The sequence below is a fragment of the Crocodylus siamensis genome, chromosome 1, assembly GCF_052110815.1.
Source record: "Crocodylus siamensis isolate JL-2025a chromosome 1, ASM5211081v1, whole genome shotgun sequence".
NCBI classification, from domain to species: Eukaryota; Metazoa; Chordata; order Crocodylia; family Crocodylidae; genus Crocodylus; species Crocodylus siamensis.
In genome coordinates this window covers 297,734,056-297,755,745 of record NC_143395.1, presented here as the reverse complement: position 1 = coordinate 297,755,745, position 21,690 = coordinate 297,734,056, and the positions used below count along the sequence as shown (strand labels likewise).

General features: G+C 42.1%; 1 protein-coding gene across 2 annotated transcripts in view; it reads left to right on the top strand.

Moving 5' to 3' along the window:
• Positions 1 to 20,827, top strand: part of LONRF2 (LON peptidase N-terminal domain and ring finger 2) — a 64,604-nt gene extending 43,777 nt beyond the window's left edge. For both annotated transcript variants that reach the window (XM_090020451.1, XM_090020445.1), the window contains 3 exons: positions 13,326 to 13,488; positions 15,695 to 15,844; positions 16,955 to 20,827. In XM_090020451.1, the coding sequence (XP_089876577.1) occupies positions 13,326 to 13,488; positions 15,695 to 15,844; positions 16,955 to 17,113 (472 nt within the window). In that variant the 3' untranslated portion in view covers positions 17,114 to 20,827. The remainder of the gene's footprint in view (positions 1 to 13,325; positions 13,489 to 15,694; positions 15,845 to 16,954) is intronic.
• The last annotated feature ends 863 nt before the right edge of the window (positions 20,828 to 21,690 follow it).

Here is a 21,690-nt window from a genome sequence, read left to right as displayed (position 1 = left end):
TTGATAATTTACAAACATGCATAACTTCCTGGTTCAAACATTAAGGTGGCTGATGCTCTAGCTAATTAGACATTCAGCCTTTTATTCTAGGTTTCCGGAAATACTGTTTAAATGCAGATGTGTTTTGAAATATTAAACGTGTAAACTTTAGTAAATTATAATGGGGGGGAAAAAAACAAACCCAAAGACCCAAGAGATCAAATGCTTACTTTATAACACCATTGTTATGCATGTAAGATTTGAGTTCATTAATATGACGACAGCCTTTTCATCCAGTAATGTTCCCCGTTTTTACTGACAAATTCAGGGTGAGGTTACTCTTTTGTCTGGCCTATAACATTTCTTCCCAAATTCTAAGCCTTGTGGTTAGGGTCAGACTTATGGTTAACCAAATGCCCAGAGAGAATCTAGAACTGAAGTGAACTTCTTGCCCGGTATATACAGACACCCCCCATTTCTAGGAGTGGAAGAACCCTAAAGAAGCCACAGAAGTTGTGTTTACCTTTAATTATGTAGTGAAGCTGTGAACACGTATAGTAAAATCTCATGGTGGAGTACTTAACTGCTTTGGAGGGATGAAGTAAATTGAGTAAGTGGATTCCCTGATGTACCCTTAAACATGTAGACCATTTTCCCCACACTTCTTACCTTTCCTAATTTTAGCAAGGTTTTTTGTATGGTCTTCCACAACATTCTTGCAGGCAAGCTAAGGAAATACAGGCTGGATGAATGGACTGTAAGGTGGATAGAAAACTGGCTGGAGCATTGAGGTTAGAGGGGTAGTAATCAATGCCTCAATGTCTTAGTTGGCAGCCATAATCAAGTGGAGTGCCCCAGGGGTCGGTCCTGGGGCTGGTGCTCTTCAGTGTCTTCATCAGTGACCTGGAAGATGGCATAGAGTGCACCCTCAGCAAATTTGCAGATGGCACCATGCTGGGGGGAGTAGTAAATACACTGGAGGGTAAGGCGAGGATTCAGAGGGACCTAGACGCATTGGAGGATTGGGCCAAAAGAAATCTCCTGAGGTCCAGGAAGGACAAGTGCAAAGTCCTGCACTTAGGGTTGAATGGGTTGAATATGAGCCATCTGTGTGTCATTGTTGCCGAGAAGGCTAACGGCCAACTGCATTGGTAGGAGTGTTGCTAGTACATCAAGGGAAGTGATTATTCCCCTCTATTCAGCACTGGTGAGGTCACATCTAGAGTACTGTTTTCACTTTTGGGGGCCCCCCCCATTACAGAAAGGATATGGTCAAATTGGAGAGAGTCCAACGTAGGGCAACAAAAATGGTTTGGGAGCTGGGGCACATGACTTAGGAAAGGCTGAGCTGGCTTTATTTGGTCTGGAGAAGAGAAGATGGAGATGGGATTTAATAGCAGCTTTCAACTACCTGAAGGACTAGTCTTCTCTTTCCCCAGCCCACTTAGAAGAGGATTTTTTGGCAGGCTTTTCCCTGCCCCTCCCCCCCTTCTGGAGACAGAGAAAGGAACTTTTCCTGCCTTCTGCCCCTCTTCAGGAGACTTTGGTTTTGTTTTTTTTGGTTTTTTTCTTTCATTTTCTTTCCCCCTCCCCTGCCATTCTAGGAGACAGCTTTTTGCCAGCTCTTTGCTGGCTTTTTGGACATAGCCAATTCCCTGCGCTTTTTCATGGGAAATCAGCTATTTCACAGGGAACTGCCAAATTACATAATTTCCATGACATCGTGCATTTTGTGTAGGTCTCTATTAATGAGCTTTTGGAGTTGGGTCAGGTAATTCAATACAGAAGTTGAGGTTCACTGTAATCTTTGCTCTTCGGCTTTGAACTACAGTTCTTGTTAAATGACCCATCTGCAAATGAGTTGACTTCTTTCTTAGATTTAAAAATTATTTTCCCTAGCAGTTTGGCCACTTGTTAGAAGCTTTTAAGACTTCAAAACTTAGTAAATTTAAGATTAATCTTTTTTTTCCCAAATATGTAAGATTGTTATTATTTATTTGGTTGCATTTGCATTAGTCATATTGTCTTATTATCAAAGACCATTTGTATTTCAGTATTAAGTTTGCTATTAATTTACTTAAACTTGATTACTTGGTTTTGGTTTACTAGCCTTTGAGCCCAACAGTCCATCCAGTTTTCCATCCACCTTACACTCCATTCATCCAACCCATATGTCCTTGCTAAAGTCAAGATATATCATGTCTACTGCTGTTCCTGCATCCACAGATGCAGTCATCTCGTCATAGAAGGCAAGCAGGTTTGTCAGGCATGACTTGCCCTTGCTGAATTCATGCTGATTTTTTCCTTATCTCCTCCTCCATGTGCTTGGAAATGGATTCTTTGAGGACCTGCTCTATGCTCTTTCCAGGAACTGAGGTGAGGCTGACTGGTCTGTAGTTCTCTGGATCCTCCTTCTTCCCTTTCTTAAAGATGGACACTATATTTGCCCTTTTCCAGTCATCTATGACCGTTTCCAATTACCACAAGTTTTTAAAGATAATGGCCAGTGGCTCTGCAATTGCAGCTAAATCCCTCAGCACCCTTGGGTGCTTCATGTCCATGTCCATGTCCATGCCCTTGTACCTGTATGTGTCCAGCTTTTCTAAATAGTCCCTAACTTATTCTTTTGCCACCGTTGGCTGCTCGCCTTCTCCCCAAACTGTGCTACCAGGTGCAGTAGTCTGGGAGCTGACCTTGCCTGTGAAGACTAAGGTGAAAAAGGCATTGAGTACTTCAGCCTCATCATCTGTCATGAGGTTACATTCCCCATTCAGTAAGGGACTCGCATTTTCCCTGATCTTCCTCTTGTTGCTGACATACTTGTAGAAATCCTTCTTGCTACATTTCATGTCCCTTGCTATTGCTAGCTGCAGTTTCAGTGGCCCTTAGGCTTTTCTGATTTCATCCCTGCATGTCCAAGCAGAACTTCTTTATATTCCTCCCTAGTTGTTTTTCCCAAGTTTCCACTTTTTATGTGTTAGTACACTGAAGAGAAGTTCCCTACTAAGCTCAGTTGTATCAGTTGAGACTCTTTGTGTCTTGTCAAAAGGCTATGTTGCTGCTTTGATGCTTGGAGCTAGGCTTCCCTAGTGGGCATTTTTGTGCTTGAGTGTCTGTCTGAACTTGTGCACTGAATTTTTTTGAAATTGTTAATCTAAGTCGTAAGTATAATCCAGAGAACTTAAATAACATTTGAGCACTACTGGCTGCTATAGAAAGCTAAATCATGTAACTGGGATAAACCTCTGGCTAAGTATCTATAACTAGAATTTGTGAAGTGGATAAATCAGGTTTTATCAGACGTAGTCTTTTCAGTAGTTAGAGAATTTTTCTTTATCTTTGTTTTAGTTGAGAAACTGATTGGAAGTTTAACAAAGCAGTATGTTTTGCCTCTTTCAGTCTGTGGGTCCAGACAGATAAGCCATTCACAACAAGGCAGAAAGGATAGGGACTTCAGTCTGGAGTGCCTGGTGCACAGTAGCTCTTTGTGCCTGCTTTTAGTCTCCCACCCCACCCTGGAACTGAAACTTTAAACTGGAGCAGCCTAACCCTCTTTCATTTAGTTGTCTTGGTTTACTTTAGCTTGCTGTGGGGGTTAGGGCAGGTACGCATGAAGTAACCATCAGTAGCATCAGCGTCCGCTATTGTGGAGTAAGTTCTCCTTGTCGTCTTTAATGTATTTTGTTTGCTACTTATCCCGAGGTACAAAAGTACTTGCTATTTCCAGCTTTTTGAAAACTTTTTATTGGTTTCTCAGCTGTCTTCGAACCTGTAGTGATTTGTTTGTCTTTATTTTCAGATTGAATAGAATTAAGTGAGAGAAGCTAAAATTAACTAGTTCTAAAATCTAGAAGGACAATTGTTGAAACACTAAGTAAAGATGGTACTACTTCCTTTTATATCTAAATTTAAAAATATTTTACAGAGTTTAGCAAAAACAATTTTAAAATTCTGTGGTGACTTCATAATTTTAATTCCATATAAAAAGTTTGCCATACAAATAATCATTTAAAAAATAGTAAATAAGGACTGTTTATTAGGGCTGTGTAAAGCTTCAGTTGCTGATTCGAGTCGGAGGAGATTCAGCAGCCAAATCTCCGAATCAGGAGACCCATTAATTTCTCTGAATAGAACTGGAAGCCTGGTCTGCAAAGCCCCCTCCAAACAGGAAGTGTGTATAGTGTATCCTCATGGTTAACAAAAGTGCCAACTTTAGTTTGTAAAAAAAAAAAAAGAAGTTATGTTTGTAAATCAGATATCTTAATGTTTACTTGGTAGTGTGTGTCAACCTTCCTTCAGAAAAATCACAAGATTTGCACTAGTGTAAAACAAGATTAAAATTTATATAAATTGAGTCACCATAGGTGACCTAAACTACCCTAACATCTTCTGGGAAGAGCAGTTAGCCAGGGCTGACCGCTCGCATAGGTTCCTAGCTGACTTACAGGACCTCCATCTAACCCAAGAGGTGCACAATTCCACCAGGGGAAATGCCTTGTTGGACCTGGTCCTGGCCACAGGCAGCAACCTGGTGAAGGGGCTGCGGGTGCTCAACCACATGGGTGATGGCAAACATAGCCTACTGGAATTTACCATCCAGTGCAGGGTGTCAAAGGCCTGCAGCAATGCAGCAGCCCTGGACTTCAGGAGGGTGGATTTCAATGAGGTAAGGAGACTAGTCAGGGAGGCACTGAGGTCCCAGAGGGGAGGGGAGTTGGGAGTCCAAGAAGAGTGGTCGTTCCTTAAGGAGACGATCCTCCAATCCCTATGTGGATCAAAGGGGGCACAAGTGCTCAAAAGTCCCCACGGCTCACCAAAAGCATCCAGGAACATCTCAAAGCCAAAAAGGAGGTGTACACCCCATGGAAGGGAGGGGCCATCACCAAGGAGGATTATACCTCTATTGCTCAAGATTCTAGGGGGGCTGTTAGGAATGCTAAAGCAGAGATGGAACTGGGACTAGCGACCCAGATCAAAGATAACAAGGAGTCCTTTTTGAACTACATAGCGGGTAAAAAGAAGGTACCAAGTAATGTGGGGCCTCTTCAGGACATGCTTGGTAATCTGGTGGTAGCACCAGACGACAAAGCTAATCTCTTTAACAGATTCTTTGTTTCTATTTTTCTGAGCAGGGACCAGGGCATTCCTCCTGGATTCCAGATGGACCCAGGGGAGGTGCAGGCAGGCCCAGGGGCAGTGAGGACCTAGTCAGGGAACTTCTGGAGGGACTAGATGTGTTCAAATCAGCAGGTCCTGATGATCTCCACCCCAGAGTGCTGAGGGAATTGGCAGAGGACCCCGGCACAGTTTTATGAGTGCTCATGGTGCTCTGGCGAGGTGTTGGAAGACTGGAAAAGGGCCAATGTCCCCATTTTCAAAAAAGGGAGGGAAGAGGACCCAGGAAATTATAGGCCTGTTAGTCCTATCTTGGTCCTGGGGAAGCTCTTTGAGAAGATTATCCAGGTGCACATCAGCAAGGGACCAGCAGGGGAGATTATGTTTAGGGGCAATCAACATGGGTTCATTAGAGGCAGGTCCTGTCAGACCAACCTGGTTGCCTTCTATGACTAGGTCACAAAAGCCTTGGGCACAGGTGTTGCGGTAGACATAGTCTTTCTGGATTTAGGAAGGTCTTCGACACTGTCTCTCACCTCATCCTTGTTAAAAAATTAGGCAACTGGTGTTGACGCCTACAGTCAGATGGGTCGCAATTTGGCTGGAGGGCTGCACTCAGAGTGGTGGTGGACAGGTCATTTTTGACCTGGAGTGGACCTGGACAGTGGGGTTCCCCAGAGCTCAGTCTTCAGGCCTGCACTGTTCAATGTCTTCATCAGCAACTTGGATGACGGCATGAAAAGCACCTTGTTTAAGTTCACAGATGACACTAAGATGTGGGGATAAGTGAGCATGCTAGAAGAGAGGGACGGGCTACAACTAGATCTCGACAGGTTACAGAGGTGAGAGGATGAGAATAGGATGGGTTTCAATACTGACAAGTGCAAGGTACTGCACCTGGGGAGGAAGAACCAGCACCATACCTACAGGCTGGGGAACTCCGTTTTTGTCAGCACAGAGGCAGAAAAGGATCTTGGAATCACTATTGATTCCAAGATGAACATGGGTCACCAATATAGGGATGCAGTCAGGAAGGCTAACCGCGCACCTTGCCATGCATCCGTAGATGTGTCATGAGCAGGTCCAAGGAGGTGGTCCTCCCCCTCTATGCGACATTGGTCAGATCGCACTTGGAGCACTGCGTCCAGTTTTGGGTGCCGCACTTCAGGAGGGATGTGGACAACATGGAGAGGGGCCAGAGGAGGGCCACTCGCATGATCAGGGAGCAGGGTAGGCCCTATGAGGAGAGGCTACAAGACCTGAACCTGTTCAGCCTCCACAAAAGAAGGCTGAGAGGGGATCTGGTGGCCACCTATAAGCTTGCCAAGGGGGACCAGCAGGCAATGGGAGAGTCCCTGTTTCCCCTGAGCACTACTGGGAGTAACGAGGAACAATGGCCGTAAGTTGACTGAGAGTAGGTTCATCCTAGATATCAAGAAGCACTACTTCGCTGTCAGGGCAGCTAGGAGCTGGAACCAACTTCCAAGAGAAGTGGTGCTCACCCCTACCTTGGGGTTCTTCAAAAGGAGGCTAGACAGCTACCTACCTGTCCTGCCCATGGCAGAGGGTCAGACTTGATGATCTGCTTAGGTCCCTTTTGACCCTACCATTTACGAAACTGAGTTTCCTTGCTTGCTGACTTAAATCATTTTAATTAGACCTGTAAATCAATATACCTTGAGACTGAGTTAATAAAGGGGAATAATTTTTTAATGCATAGGAAACAAATGAAAGAAGAATCTTGTTCTGATGGCTGCTTTTTTTTTTTTTTCTTTTTTAATGCCCAGAGACCTCTGACATGCTTTAAACTTCCCCTCTTAATTGAGTTTTAGTCACAGCAAAGATCCCAGAAATGTTTCATGGGATTTGAGATTTTGATGAAGAGAAGAAGCTGCTGGTGAGACCAGGAAATTCATGTAGTTAACGCATAATTTTCATACTCAAGGTATCTGAAGCACATGTCATGGAAGGAGCTAGAGCAGAGGTGTCAGACACAGCCTCTGGTGCCACCTGTGGGTCTCAGTGACCCATAGGCACCATGTTTGGCATGCTGGATGGCCTCACTTGCTGCATGGGGTATCTTTTTGTAACTCATATCTTGGAGTGGCCATTGTGAGCAGCCCATCCTCAGAGAAGCTGTGCACTGCTCCAGACCCATGCTGAATGCAGCTGCCGCTCCAGAGCTCTGCACCTGTGCTGTGCAACCCAGCAGCTGTTGCTCCAGGACCATAATGTGAGGCTAGTCTATGGGTCTGGTGCCATTCACCCAGCCTGTAAGGATGAGTCTGGTGGAAAGTTCTCCCTTTCCCATCCTGCACTAACTTGAATGGCTGCTGTATGCTTCTTTTAGAAGTTGAGGACACACGGTATCCTACAGCCCTCTGCTCTCTAGTGGGGATGGAGGGGGAGCACTGCTCCCTGATAACTGTCAGGGAGCCCTGTGGGGACCCTGCCATGGATCCAATGTACTCCAGTCTCTGAACATGCTCAAGTCACCCTGGGTCTATAGAGAGTTGGGGGGTATGGCAGCAGGTGACATTTCCCCCAGACTGGAACTAGCCTCTCATCCACGTCCAGACTGGAAACTAGTTTGTGCACAGGCGCGGGTTATTTCCTGCAACTAGACCCATCTTTTTGTGCTGTTTCTGCCTCCCACTCTGTACCCCCCTGGTCACCCAAGAGGGGTGCACATTTTTAGGTGGCTGAAACCCTCTAATCAACTGATGGATGGGGGTAGCACTCCACCTGGACTGGAGCCCTCCTGAGGTTCCAGGAAGGCGCTTGTCCCCTAAGCACCTACCTTCTGGAGTGGGGGCCATTTTTCTGTTGTGGGAAACCTCAAAGGGCTCCTAGAAGGTGTTCCCAGCATGGGAGAATGAATTTTTGTACATGGAGCAGGAACCATAGTGCCAGCTAGAGATGAATGCCTATCAATGGCCTTGGTTTGCTGCATGATGCTTATATCAGTGCAGTGCTTAGATCTCTTCCTTCTCTGGCTTCTGATAACAAAGCAGAGGAAGTTGGTGGCCTACTGTTATGAGGCGGCTTCAAGTTATACACTTTAAAGCAGTGTTACACATGAAGCCAAAACCTGCCAATAAGGTCTTCCTACATGTATTTTCACATGTAACAGGCAATCCTAGATTAAGTAGCTAAAGAAAACAGAACAGCTAAATTCTAGTGAAAGTAAAATGGCAGGAAAGCATTGACCAGTTTTTAACCCAGAGTGAAGAACAGATATGCAGGCAAGTTTTTTTCCCCATCTAATTTGTAGCAGAAACATGTCAAATCTCACCTTTTAAGAATTTCTCCCTGATAGCAGATGTGATCAGGACAGTGCACAGTTGTGGAAGGAAGTCTGTAGTTTTCAATATGGAGTAAAGATGAAGAACGACATTAATAAAATAGGTGAATTGGGTCACTAAGGTCTTAATTTTTTCTTTTCACCATTTTCTTTACCTAAACTATTATTAAGCTAGTTGAGGTGGCAGGATATGCAGCATGCTTCGTGCTAAGAGAAATGTCTAGATAAAAGCTGAAATGTGGGGCCAAGAGGAAATTGCCACTTACAATAATGGAGTAATGGAAATTACAAGATCAGCAAGACTGAAAATGGAGAACACAAATTAAAGTTTTCCATGTAAGAGTTGATATAGTAGTCTGTTAACTTAAATATAAGATACCAAGACACCACAAAAGGAGACATTTTCATTTAGTCTGTACACAACTGTAAGATTTGACATAGCCAGCATGGTCCCCATCTTTAAAAAAGGGAGGAGGGAGGACCAGGGCAACTATAGGCCCATCAGTCTTACCTCAATACTAGGGAAAATCTTTGAGAAGATCATGGAGCACATCTGCGATAGGCCGGCTTCAGGGATGATGCTCAAGGGCTACCAGCACGGCTTCATTAGGGGCAGGTCATGTCAGACCAACCTGATTGCCTTTTACGATCAGGTCACAAAAGAATTGGACGCACGTGTCGCCGTGGATGTAGTCTTTCTGGACTTCAGCAAGGCCTTTGACACTGTCTCCCACCCCATCCTCATTAAAAAACTAGGTGACTGTGGCATTGATGCCTACACAGTCAGATGGATTGCGGATTGGCTGAAGGGTCGCACTCAGAGAGCGGAGGTGGATGGGTCATATTCGACCTGGGGAGAAGTGTGCAGCAGAGTCTCCCAGGGCTCAGCCTTTGGCGGCCCACGCTGTTCAATTTCTTTATCAGGGATTTGGACGATGGGGTGAAAAACAACCTGTTTAAATTTGCTGATGATACCAAAATTTGGGGTGAGGTGGGCATGCTAGTAGGGAGGGAAAGACTGCAGCAAGACCTGGATAGGTTGCAGGGGTGGGCTAGCAAAAACAGGATGCGTTTCAATACTAACAAGTGCAGGGTGTTGCACTTGGGCAGTCGTAACCAGCAGCACACTTATAAGATGGAAAACTCCCTTCTTGAGAGCACAGAGGCAGAAAGGGATCTTGGAGTCATTATTGACTCCAAGATGAACATGGGCCGACAATGAGAGGTCACGGTTGGCAGGGCTAACTGCACCTTGTCGTGCATCCACAGGTGCATCTCAAGTAGAGCCAGGGAGGTGATCCTCTCCCTCTGTGACACTGGTCAGGCCACAGCTGGGTACTGTGTCCAGTTCTGTGTGCCCCACTTCAGGAGGGATGTGGACAACATTGAGAGGGTCCAGAGGAGGGCCACCCGCATGATCTGGGGACAACAGGGCAGACCCTACAGTGAGAGACTGCAGGACCTGAACCTGTTCAGTCTTCACAAGAGAAGGCTGAGGAGGGGGCCTGGTGACCGTCTATAAACTCGCTAGGGGGGAACAGAAGGGTTTGGGAGAGACCTTGTTTCCCCTACCGCCCGCTGGCATAACAAGGAATAATGGCCACAGGTTGTTGGAGAGTAGGTTTAGTTTAGACATCTGTAAGAACTACTTCACAGTCAGGGTGACCAGGATCTGGAACCAACTTCCAAGGGAAGTGGTGCTGGCTTCTGCCCTGGGGGTCTTTAAGAAGAGGCTTGACACCTACCTGGCTGGAGTCATTTGAGCCCAGTTTTTTCTCTTGCCCAGGCAGGGGGTTGGACTTGAAGAACTACAAGGTCCCTTCCAACCCTACTTCTATGATATTTCATATGTATATCATTTAGCAATATTTTTATCTTACAACATAACACAAAGCAGACCATGCCCTGTGCTGGTAGGGCATGGCTGTTAGTTCAAAAATGTTCACTGATAATGTGCTATGTCCTTTAAGTTATTAAAACTGCCATTCATCCTAAGAAGGAGAACCATCATTGTTGCACATGCAGTGAACAAGTAAAGTATACTGTCTTTTCTCAAGTCTTGCATTCTTTATCTGAGTACCATACTGTTTTGCCTGAAGGATTTATGTAATATACACTCTGAAAGACTTGTTTTCCTTGTCTTCTGCCTCTGTTGTGCCATTTGTTTTCTTAAGTCTAAGCCTTGGAGCCTGGGGTTTTGAATTCTGATCTTTCAGTTTTGTGCTTGCATGTGTCAGTTATTGTTCTAATGGCAGTTGGTCCCATCACATGGTGGGGAGACAGGAGAGCAAGATGGCATAATTAACTTTTTAAGAAGTATATGACACAAAATAATAGACCAGTTAACTTAATGTTGCTACCTGAAAAGGTAATAGAACTAATGTATTTCCATGTTTTCTGTCTGCTTATAAACAACAATAGAAACCTAGGGTTAGGAGGGATGTCAGGAACTCAACTAGTCCAACCCCCTGCTCAAAGCAGGACCATCCCCACCTAGGTCATTCCAGCCAGGGCTTTGTCACCTTAAAAACCTCTAAGGATTGAAAGTCCACCACCTCTCTAGGTAGCCCATTCCAGTGCTTCAGCACCCTCCTAGTGAGAGAGTTTTTCCTAATATCCAACGTAAACGTCCCTTGCTGCAACTTGAGACCATTGCTCCTTGTTCTGTCATCTGTCACCACTGAGAACAGTCTAGCTCCATCCTCTTTGGAGCCTCCCTTCAGGTAGTTAAAAACTGCTATCAAGTCCCCTCGCAGTCTTTTCTTCTGCAGACTAAATGAACCCAGTTCCCTCTGCCTCTGCTCAGAAGTCATGTGCCCCAGCCACCCTAACCATTTTCATTGCTCTCCACTGGACTGTCTCCAACTTGCCTATATCCTTTTTGTAGTGGGGGACCCAAAACCAGACACGGCACTCCAGATGTGCCCTCAGCAGTGCAGAATAGAGCAGAATAATTACTTCCCTTGATCTTCTGGCAATGCTCCTACCAATGCAGCCCAGTATACCGTTACCCTTCTTGGCAACAAGGGCACACTGCTGACTTATTCAGTTTATTGTCCATTGTAACCCCCAGGTCCTCTTCTGCAGAGCTGCTGTTTAGCCAGTTAGTACCCAGCCTTTAGTAGTGATCACTGTGGTCTTGTTAAGATACATTCATGTCAAAGAACTTGGAGTAGTTTCATAGGGTAACTGCCTACTAGATTAAGGGAAAAGCAAAAAGCAGGTCATGTGATGCATCTACATTTTAAAGCTTTGGATGGTGTCACACATGGTCTTTTCAAACAAATTAGATAAATAAGGTTTAGATAATTGTACCATAAGGTGGATGCAGAGTTAGTTGGTAGTAGCTGAATGTAGTTTTTCAGTGAACTGCTAGTAAACTGGAAGGACAGTTAAGCAGGGTTCTGTCCTGAGCTGCTTTGTAGTCTGTGTTTTGATTAATGACTAATGATACACTACTGAGTAAACTTATAAAACCTGAAGATGATAGCAAGTTGGGAGGGGTCACAGGTATTTGGAGGACAAGATTAGAGTTTGAAATTATTTTGATAAATTATTGGGATTGTCCAGAATCAGCCAGATGAAGCTCAATAAAAACAGGCTCAAGGTACTAAACTCGAAGCAGAAATCCAGTTTACAGATACCAAATGGAGAATAACCTAGATAGGTATTAATACATTAGAAAAGAATTATCAAGAGGGGTAGGGAGGAAGGCATGGGTCATAATGAACTATAAACAGAGTTTTAAAAAATAGATACTATTGGAAAAAGAACACATTGTTGTGGGTTGTATTAACAAGAGTGTTAGATGCAAGACACCAGAAAGTAACTATTCGTCTCTGCTCAGTCCAGATGAGGCCTCAGTTGGGGTTTTATGTCCATACTACAAACAGTCTAGATGAGTTGGTCTGCAGAAAAGTGGCAAGATTAAGAAATTTGGAAAAATGTGCCCAATGAAGGAAGACTATAGAAATCGGGTTTTCTTTTTCTTGGTAGGCTGAGGAGGTGTAAGTCTTTTAATATGTGCAACGTTGTTTATAAAAAGGACTACGTTCAGTTGTTCTTCATGTCAGCTGGTACAGAACAAAAAGTAATCTGCGCAATTTGTAGCTGATAAGATTTGAGCTGTATGTTAAGAAAAAAACTTTCTACCTGTAGGGATAGCTAAATGCTGGACAGGTTACTTAGGGAAGCCTGGTGTCTTATCCTGCCTCAGACGAAAGTGGATGGACTAGATCAGGGATTAGCAACCTTTTCCTGGTGTAGGCCGCCCCTTTCAACCAACCCTGCCCCACCCCTGCTGTGGGCTGTAAATCTCCATCTTCCAGAGTGAACCTCTGCTGCTGGTCCCCATGTCCTCTGCAGGAAGGGTAAGAAGAAACATAGTAGAGCAGCAGGCTCTGCACCAGACCTCTGGGGACTGGATTGGAGCCCTGTGGGCTAAATCCAACCTGTGGGCCGTTTCATGTGCTGACACAGAACTAGATGATCTTATGAGGTCTTTTTCAGACCCACATTTATACAATTTCTACATATGTTTCTTAACCTACTGAAGGATTTGTGGCATTTTTCTCTTCCTGAGCAACTTTAAAAAAAAAAAAAAAAAAAAAAAAGCTAAGATAGTCGCACAAACCTGTTTAACTTGCCACCAGCAATTAAAACTTGGCACAAAGCCTGTTCCCTTTATTTAAAGCCCTGCTGTTCTCTCCCTCCTCCTGCCCTCTCCCCCAAATACTGCTAACTTGAAAAAGTTGTTCCCCTAGATCAAGAAGAATGTATGAGCAAAAGCAAAATTGTAACTGTTGCATTTTAAACACAGTGGTGTAAAATTAAATTAATAATGGTGAATCAGACCCAGTTTTTGTCTTAATTTGTTTAAAACCCCTTTTGTTATGACTTCCACTCTTGTGCCCTTTTGTCATTTCAGGTTTGCAGATTATGGCTGCATGTTAGAGATCAGGGATGTAAAATTTTTTCCTGATGGGCGTTCAGTTGTTGATACTGTTGGTGTTCGTCGGTTTAGGGTCTTGAGCCATGGCCAGCGAGATGGGTATAACACTGCAAACATTGAATATCTTGAAGATAAAAAGGTGATCTGTTGTACAAAATTATTCGCACTTATATTTCACTGAGTTCACTTAAATGTTCTTTCCTTGTTGTGTTTCAAAGTAGTAAGTTTTTTGTTTTTTTGTTTTTATTCTGCTCAAATGTGGCAATAAACACTTGTTTCTTTATTTTGCCCATGTGTCCCTTACACCTCTCTGCCAGTCTTACTTCTGTCATAAATCTAACAGGACTGTCTTAAGCCTCTGATACATGGAAGGTCATAACTTATCCTGACAATGTGTGGATCAGGTCAAAGTAGTACTTTAAAAATAACACTGGACCCTTGTATGACTACATATATCTATTTTTATAAGCATGAAACCAGTCTTTCCTTGGGTACACTATGTATTTTTAACCCTTACAGAAGTCAGTAACCTTTATTGGTCTATGGGAAAACTGGTTAAAAGTAGTAATAACTTCTCCTATGTATGGTTGTGCGTGCTTAGTGGCTAAGAAGACTTCTTTAAGTACAGAAAATGTAAAAAAAAAATACCAATTAAACTCTCTAAATATAGGATGAACTCATTCCCTGAGGTATGTATAATGATATTTACAGCCAAAACATGAATATTTGGGTCATCTTGAATGAGTGCTAGTAAAATCTTCTTAAGGAGCTCACTAGGGCTCAGGCAGGTTGATGGCTCAAAAAGTCTATGCAGGTGATATAGTTCTCAAGCAGATTTTCACAGTTTATTGTAATCCTATTAATTTGTTGGATACCTCTTTTAATTGTGTGATGCAGCTGCCAGCAAACACAAAAAAGAAAGATGGGGATAAAAGTATGTTCAGGGTTAGTTCACAATATATCCAGAGTTACTACTAGATGGAGTTGAATCTCCACTGAGGATATCGGAGCATTGTTTGTATATGTTGGCAGAAACCATGTTGTATATGTAGTATACAGACTAAATAGGGTAAAATGCTAACCCTGTAGATTGAATAAGTATTTTCTCTTGGATTTGGGTTATCCTTTTTCTCTTCCATATCTGTACATTGGAGACAATATTTATGTGGTTGTAATACTTTTTCACACACCCCCATGCCAAATGCCAGTGTTACTACTGTTCCTGATTCTTAGACTACAGACAGATGTCACCAGTTTAAACTGATCAGCTGTGCCAAGCTTTTCTGGCACAGTTTATCTGCTGCATTGCATGAACAGACATTGCCTGCTGTCCTGCAAGATCAGGCCCATGGTACTCTGGGGGGACCTGCCCTGTGGGATAAACTTGGTGTGGCAGCTCTGTAAATGGGGGATTCCCAGGTTCCCCTGCTTGCAGAGTCCACAGGTGCACCTCAAAGTGGGAACCTCAGAGTTTCCCTTTTTGGAGACTTGCTCCAAGTCAGATTTTCTAAGAACACCTCTGCAAGCAGGACGTGGTGTTTTCCCCATTTGCAGAATCTGACTTGGCATGCCTCTACAAGTGGGAAAGCCCAAGCAAGTGTTATTCAGTTGTGGTGTTTGTAGAGCCTGCTGTGCTGTTGCATAATATCATGATGCTCCAATGTTCTGCTCTGCATTAGGATCTGAGCCCATATAGGGATAGAATAAGTTGGTTGATGTGATATTCCTGTATAAGCAGATTCTTCCTTCTGTGTCAACACAGAGGAACTGGCATTAGTGATTCAGTACTTTCTCTGAGGGTTGTAGCTGTGGAGCAACATAAATTTATAGGAGGGACAAAAACACGAGTTCAGGATGCATTAGATTTAAGCACTAGTATGCTACCTGCAGGCATTCGTGCAGTAGTAACTCTTGTTAAGTAGCATTGAGCTTAACTCTGCTACCTGGCAGGTATTTATGGGCATTTATGCACATACCTTCCTGTCCTGTGATGCGCTGGTGACCCACTGCTTCGGAGCAGACTTGATTAATTGAGTCTGCTCCACACACGAGCTGATGCGCATTGTGCTGTGCTGTGTGCAGTTGTATAAGGGGTGAAATGCACGTCAGTGCGCAGAAAATGGCAGCGGTACGGTTTTGAACTAAAGCACCTCTGAGGTGTGTTGGTTCGAAAGCATGTTGCCACTATTTTCTTCGTGCTGACACGCATTTTGCTGCTTATACAACTGCATGCGTCACAGCACCAAGCACTTTTCAAATCACTTAGTGCTGCAGTGCTTCCATATATAAAAGCCCTATATTGTCAGGTAAACCTAACTGTTTGCTTTCTCCTTTGTGTTGGTTAGGTGGAAGGACCAGAATATGAAGAACTTGTCTGTCTCCATAATTCAGTTTATGATCAAGCTGTTGCCTGGTTTACTTCTCTTAAGGATGACATGAAGGCGCAAATTCTCAGTCATTTTGGGTCAATGCCAGGGAAAGAACCAGAGCCACAGGTATATTTCCTACTTTTGCACTACCATGGTAGATCTAAGGGTCTCCAATAGACCACCCTCTGAAGGAAGTTCTGTTTTACTTTCAGACACGTTAACCTTCTTCAGATTACCTGAACCTGTCTCACTAACATAAAACTCAGAAAAACATTGCCATCTCTACTCCAAATAGCTTGGTCTCTGAAGAGATTGCTCTGACTTGGTTAGACAAGGGGGAAGCATGCTTACAATCTGTAGAGATCAAGAAACAGCCCCCACAGAGCAGGGTATTGCCATACATTCTTGCATACCACATGTACCTTGTTTTTTGGAAAGGCAGAATGAAGAAAAAGATGCTGCCAGAATTATGGCTCTACATAGCAGGAACTAGAGCCTAATCTTTAACTCGCTTACCTTCCCTTTCCTGCTCGGATAAAAACCTACAGTTTTAACCATTCCACCATGAAATTGTCAGCAGTTCTTTGCTGCTCAGCTAAAAGCCAAAACTAGCTACAGCTGTAATTTGAAAAGAGCCAAAAAAGCCTGCCTGGTTGTGAAGTGAGAGGAGAGAGAACAGGCCTAAAAGACAGCAAAATTGCCAATGAAAGGATAGTTTGATTAGTGGAATATCAAGACCACTAAAAAGGAGAGATGGTGTTAATGCTGGTACATGAAGAGTGATCGGCAGGAATCGGGCAGATTATAATGATCCAGTAAGACAATTGACTCCCTCAGTGCTGCCTGAATAGAAATAGTCACTGTTGCTGTCAGGCACTTGGTTTTAAACTTTGGATCAAAGCGGGGTACTACTGCACATCCCCTGGATTTGCCCCTTCTGGACTCCAGACCTGCCTCCAACCAGCTACTGGAGGGAAGAAAAGAAAAAGCAGCAGCCATTTTATAGCATCTCCATGCTTATATTCTGAGCAGGCAATCAGCTTCACCACTTAAGATACATACCCCCAATTCTGGAAGATTATTTTTTGGGAGAAAAGTAGATTGTAATATGTAAGTAAATATAGTAACTGTAGCTTGAATGCCTTGTGATGAGCCTACTACTAGAAAACGGTAGGTAGCTGTACTATACTACTACTATCTTCTAATAAGGAAACACATTCTTGTTTTTGTTTTCAGAGTAATCCCAGTGGTCCAGCCTGGCATTGGTGGCTCTTGGCAGTGCTGCCATTAGAAAACAAGGCTCAGCTAGCTATACTTGCCATGACTACACTTAAAGAACGTCTTATTGCCATCAGACGTGTATTAATATTTGTAACTCACAAAAGATCCAGATGACATGGCCTTATGTATGAACGGGCACCGACAATATGTTGGAAGACGATTTTAAAAAAAAAAAAGCATCGTGCAGAAATGAACAAACCTGCATCTGACATCCATTAATAACAGGTTCACTAATCAGGGTATTTCCCAAACTTTGCACTCTGTCCAGTTAAGAAGCACATTGTGCCTGTTCTGATGAAATCTGAGCCTCTATGAAGTTGTAATACAATTGCAGTGTAGCTGGTAGTATGGCTAACTGCTTTGAAGTGGTGGAACAGCTGATGTTTTTAGACTGTGAGAGATGAAGTTCAAAGTACCAGAGCACCACATGCTATGGCCTGCTTGCCAGTGTTCCACGTGCAGTTTGGACTTGTGCTTACCAGGAAAAAGAACTCTGGACAATGAATATAAGCTAAGGACAGACTTAGTAGAATTTTCTTTAGAGGTATTCAACAGAAGGGAAACAAAAATTTCCTGTGGAAGAATGCACGAAGAACATGGCTGACAGTAGACTGACTGTGCACTCATATTATACTTGTTCAAGAAATATTGGTATATGAAACAGTAACTTTGATAGTCAAGGCTATAGAGAATATTTGTCTGAAAGAAGAATAGGTACTGAATAGTATTGTATTTGATAGCCTTAAGTAATCCCTTGTGTTGTGATTCGCATGTTGCAATAGAATGAGTATATCAAAATGTCTGAAGAAGTGTGCTTTGATTTTCGTTAAAAAAAAAAAAAAATCAAAGTAATCCTGGTTGGTCTTGTCACTAAATGCAAACTTCCTAAGACATGATGCTAGTAAAGGCTGCTGTGACATAGCAATTTCACTCCAAATATTGGGAAAACATACTGTAGTGCTTAGCTGATGTGTGTTCTGCAACTTAAACCTGGCTAGGATAAACACTGGGGAAGATTCCATTTTCTTCTACATCTGCAAAAGATGTGCCAACCTAGTGTGTGTTACATTGGAACAAAACTTGTAAGAAGTCTTTAAACCAAAAGTTAGTATTATGGTTTATCTACCAATTGCTGTATGTGGTTAGAATCTTGGTCCATGGCAACAACATGAAAGGAGGCACAAACCGAACTCTAAAAAGCAAGTCTCAATGCAAACTTAATTCAGGTGTTATCTTTGTTTGTCTTTATTTTGTTTGTTTTATTACATTTTTGTTACTATCTTACATTGGTAGCTATTAGACACATTGCTGGTTTGTCAAACTTTATTTTAAATAACCAACAGTGTTACTGAGTCAATTGGTGTATCTTCCTACAAGTAGAATTGTTTTTACTAATAGAGAAAAGCTGGCCTCAATCTCAGTGTGCTGTGAACATAGACTCATTTTAAGACATGTTCATGTGCAAAAGTCTGGCAAGATGTAAACTGTTGTTTACCTACATGTTTAAAGTGCCTAACTTTTTTCTTTTAGTTTGCTTGTTTTATGTCAATGAAGATGTATAAAACATTTTGCACAGGAGTCGTACAAGAAAACTGTATAAAACAAATGCAGTAACTAAATGACACTTACTGCTTTCTCGGGTATTATAATTACAACCTGTGTGGTCTGGGAAACAAAACTAGTTATTTTTTTTCCTTTTAGCAAACAGTACCACAAATGGTTTCTGTAACGTACCCTGAATGTACTGTAATTGCCTGTACCTTGAACACACGCCTTTTCTAGCTAAATGATTTGTAACAATATTATTGAATTGTGAAGTGCAACCAATGATGTAGTAGTCTCTACAATAGCCTTTCTGCAAGTTCTGCTACCATTACTGGAGTACTAATAGTAAAAGCTGTATGAGTTTCCTCCAGAGTCCTGAGAGTGTGGGAAAACATCAGGGCTATAAAGAAATAGCTGTAGAAAGCTTTTTTGAATGGGGGGGGAAATGCCACAAATCAGTAACTCCAACTTTACGTAGCTGTTTCCAATTAACCCATTTTTTATTTTAGCGTACCAATACTTTTGATAGTTAACATTCAGAGTTTGGTAAGCTAGTTTTCAGTCAAAAAAAAAAAAAATGGACCATTTTAACCCTTTTCTATTATTTCCCACTCTTGCCATTGTTAACCATGCTTCATCTTACTTGTTTCATTAGCATTCCTCTCACCTTTCCCCCTTTAGGTCTTGTATACTTAAGCATTTAATGTTTTTGGCTGCAAAGGGACATCGGTAGTATTATACAATCCTAGTCCTGCATAGTTAAATATGCATTTAACTTTACACACCGGATTAAATCTTTTTTTTTAAAAACAAAGGTGCTATTTTGTGTCTCCTTGGCCTTAATTACTTAAGGCCATGTGAATTTCTTTGTTATTTGCAAGAACTGTTTTAAATATCTACTATTGAGGTACTTCCTAGAGCAACTGTACAATACAAAAGGGTGTTTGTCCTTTATTGCTGTTTTATGATGTGTAAAGATACAAAATTAACAACAACAAAAAATACCTTTTATGTTAGGAATGACATGGCTGTCTCCAGATGCCTCTGATTAGTGACATGAGATCACCAGAATCAAAGCTGAGCAATAGAGGACTTTTTGGTCAAAGTTTTAAAACTTTTTATACATCTTGGTGCCAACATTTTGAATAAATACTACAGCTTGTGAAATAACTTCTGGGTTAAAATACCATACTGAGCAACCCAAACTTGGTGTTTTTCCAAAACTTTAAATGCTGCATCACAGTCAATCTAAAAAGAAAGCACCATTCTTGGTATGTGCAGAGTCTCCAAGGTTAATGTACCTGTTCCATTGCTACGAAGTCTAGCTCCTGTAGAGTCAGGAGGAAAATAGTACCTATGTGAAAGAACTGGTTATCTTGTCTTTTGACTAGTGGCAAACATTGTATTGCAGCTGTCTTACATTTTATGTAGTCCTTTCACCGTGGTACAGTGTAGAAGCTCTGAGCTAAATGGCAGGAAAAGAAAGGGAGTTCTCTGTTCTCTTAATCCACTAGATTTCTCTCGTTTGTTTCCCAACGCTGCAGGCCAGAGGAAGGGAAGTCTCTTGTTTGCAGAATGTTGGGCCACTTTATGCATCATAAAGAAGCAAAAATGCACAAACCCGTTTTCCCCTTTTGCAGGTCAACCTGTAAGACTCTTTCTTCAAGCTATGAAAAAACTTGAACTTTTTGTCTTTCAAAAACCACATAACTTGTTTGCCATTGAGGGCTTTTTATCTACTGTATTTGAACATGTTGATTTTTGTATTCATCAAGGTTACTTTGTACTTTTAATGTGTTTGATAATCCGTTCAGTTTTTTACTGCTCCTTTTTGCATACTTCAGTCCACGTTTAAACTGGTAAATATAAAGCTGTTCTCTCTTCAGAAAGGTGCATAATTCTATTCTCAATACCTTTTACACTAGTGCAACTGGTATTTTGGTAGCGCCTTAATTTTGCAGTCGTAAAATGATTGTATTAAATTTCATCTGGCGCTTGTGACCAGATTTAAACAAGTATGTTTGACATGGAAAACTTGAAATCATTTTTTACTGTTTTAAAGCTCATTATGAAACGGGGTGTGTACATATGTATAAATATAAATTATTAATCTCTGCATTTTTGTATCAAATAAATACAGGACAAATGTTCTAACCACATTTGGCACTTCTCATTGCATAAGTAGAGCCAAACTTAAAAATGTTAATGTTCATTTCATGTATATTTGCAATATTCATGGGAAATGTATTTAATTTATGTGAATTTGGAATAAACAGATCAAATTTACAATGTTTTATTTTTTAAGTAAAAAACCAGCCTATCTGAAATGGGGAGTTAATGTTGAAGTTTCAGCATGGGTGGATGCTTTTGGTTTGGGTTTTAACTCTATGTACAATTGGGATCAGTTTCTAATAGTGTTTGTTATGTTTACAGTTAAGAAATCACAGGAGTTGTCCACCCCTAAAATATTTTTAAAATATAGTTTGCTATATTTATATTTTGGTTCAGCAAATTCTACATTACAAAGCAAGAACTCTCTAAAAGAGTCCTGGTGATTTTGCAGATGAGCAGTTAGAGGGACGTTTTTTATACATTCTTGTGCTGCTTCAGAGCCCATAGTATGTCTAAAGGGAGGTTAAATCAGAAATTTTCCAAAAGGTGTTTTTATCTCTTGTTCCATTCTTTTTGTCTCAGGTTATGTGAAATCTCCCTAATGTTTTGAGTATCCCAGTTCTTTTTCCAGTTGCATCTTGCTAGCAAAGAAGGATGCAACATAGTGCTCTCCTTAGTTACCTTGCACAAGGTATTGTACATGAAGACACTCCACAGCATGTTATACTATAGTATCTCTGGATCTTGTTGTCCCAGCCACCAGTGAAGGGTTTGGGATTGATTGAGAATGTGGTCAGGGGGTAGAAAGGTAGGAGAGGTTTATTGATTTAGTATACTATGCATAGTTGTGTTTTTGTTAAGACAGATAATGAGACAATAACAATTCGCGTCGGCAACTTATCGGCAGTTCTCTCTGCCTGATGTATTCCAAGTTTCTCTTTCCACAAACTTCAGCGAAGTCAGGTGTCCCCCATCAGCGCGGTCTGAGAAGTACTGGGAAGGACCCTGGTATTCAGTCCTTGGGCTCCTCGATC